This window comes from Rhinoderma darwinii, chromosome 6, assembly GCF_050947455.1.
Source record: "Rhinoderma darwinii isolate aRhiDar2 chromosome 6, aRhiDar2.hap1, whole genome shotgun sequence".
Classification (NCBI taxonomy): Eukaryota; Metazoa; Chordata; class Amphibia; order Anura; family Rhinodermatidae; genus Rhinoderma; species Rhinoderma darwinii.
This window is the reverse complement of record NC_134692.1, coordinates 144904540-144906526: the sequence shown is the minus strand read 5'-3', so window position 1 is coordinate 144906526 and position 1987 is coordinate 144904540. Positions and strand designations below refer to the sequence as shown.

At 45.0% G+C, this 1987-nt stretch overlaps 1 protein-coding gene across 4 annotated transcripts in view; it reads left to right on the top strand.

Moving 5' to 3' along the window:
* The first annotated feature begins 845 nt into the window (after positions 1–845).
* Positions 846–1987, top strand: part of BCKDK (branched chain keto acid dehydrogenase kinase) — a 17976-nt gene continuing 16834 nt past the window's right edge. Inside the window, exon 1 of one of the 4 annotated variants that reach the window (XM_075830922.1) lies at positions 846–1070. In XM_075830922.1, the coding sequence (XP_075687037.1) occupies positions 861–1070 (210 nt within the window). In that variant the 5' untranslated portion in view covers positions 846–860. The other 3 variants (XM_075830923.1, XM_075830924.1, XM_075830926.1) reach the window with 3 other exon arrangements.

Below are 1987 nucleotides of genomic sequence, written 5' to 3'. Positions count from 1 at the left end.
GATGGCACACGCAAAGCACACAGATGGCACACGCAACGCACACCGATGGCACACGCAACGCACACCGATGGCACACGCAGCGCACACCGATGGCACACGCAACGCACACCGATGGCACACGCAACGCACACCGATGGCACACGCAACGCACACCGATGGCACACGCAACGCACACCGATGGCACACGCAACGCACACCGATGGCACACGCAACGCACACCGATGGCACACGCAACACACACAGATGGCACACGCAACGCACACCGATGGCACACGCAACACACACAGATGGCACACGGAAATGAAATGCACGACATACGCTGCGTTTTTTATGCTCAGAAAACGGACACGCTCCTGTGAATGTAGCCTAACAGCGTGACGTCAGAGGTCATGGAGGACGCGGTGACGCCGACCGGACAGACGCATCTGATTTTCTTTTGGGAGTATTTACTTTATTTGCGGTTTTTACTTATGTGTAAAGCGGTTGTGCTGGCTCTGGCGGTTACCATGGAGATAATGACGGTAAAACTGCTTTTTAGCTGCAAAATGGGCGCAGACATGGACAAGCTTTTGAAAACCGTGTCAATTTGTGGTCTGAGCGCACGGTGGCGCAGTTTTCGTGCACATTACAGCGGCACTTGGATGAAACAGCGGCCACTACAGATTTAATAATTGCAGGTGTGAAAATGAGGCTAGTAGTGAAGCCATGTTTACACGGATAATATACAGATCTCTCACAACCAGAATTACATCCATTACAATTATAGCTAACGCTGCAGCTTCACGCGCCACATTTCTGGTTGCCATAGTGACTCGTCGACGACTATAGTCCTCGGTCACTGCATTCTAGACTCCGGTAAAATGGCCGCCGCACGGATGCAGTTGTTTTCTTTACGGGAGTTCCCATCATGCTTTGTTGCCCAGCCCCTTCCCTCACTGTATGACGTGACCGCGCAGCATGTCGGGACTTGTAGTCTGCGCGCTGCCGTCAGCCGCTGTGTAAACGCTGCACGCTGGGACATTGAGGCCGGGAGAGAACAAGCAGAGGCTGGGGGCGACTACAGTGGAGAGGTGCGACAGCAAACGTTATATACCAAGTAATGTATGCCGGCTGTATGTATATGTGTAATGTATGTTGGCTGTATGTATATGTGTATTGTATGTCGGCTGTATGTATATGTGTATTGTATGTCGGCTGTATGTATATGTGTATTGTATGTCGGCTGTATGTATATGTGTATTGTGTGTTGGCTGTATGTATATGTGTATTGTGTGTTGGCTGTATGTATATGTGTATTGTGTGTTGGCTGTATGTATATGTGTATTGTGTGTTGGCTGTATGTATATGTGTATTGTGTGTTGGCTGTATGTATATGTGTATTGTGTGTTGGCTGTATGTATATGTGTATTGTGTGTTGGCTGTATGTATATGTGTATTGTGTGTTGGCTGTATGTATATGTGTATTGTATGTCGGCTGTATGTATATGTGTAATGTATGTTGGCTGTATGTATATGTGTATTGTGTGTTGGCTGTATGTATATGTGTAATGTATGTTGGCTGTATGTATATGTGTATTGTATGTTGGCTGTATGTATATGTGTATTGTGTGTTGGCTGTATGTATATGTGTATTGTATGCCGGCTGTATGTATATGTGTATTGTGTGTTGGCTGTATGTATATGTGTATTGTGTGTTGGCTGTATGTATATGTGTATTGTATGTTGGCTGTATGTATATGTGTATTGTATGCCGGCTGTATGTATATGTGTATTGTATGTTGGCTGTATGTATATGTGTATTGTGTGTTGGCTGTATGTATATGTGTATTGTGTGTTGGCTGTATGTATATGTGTAATGTATGTTGGCTGTATGTATATGTGTAATGTATGTTGGCTGTATGTATATGTGTATTGTGTGTTGGCTGTATGTATATGTGTATTGTATGTTGGCTGTATGTATATGTGTAATGTATGTTGGCTGTATGTA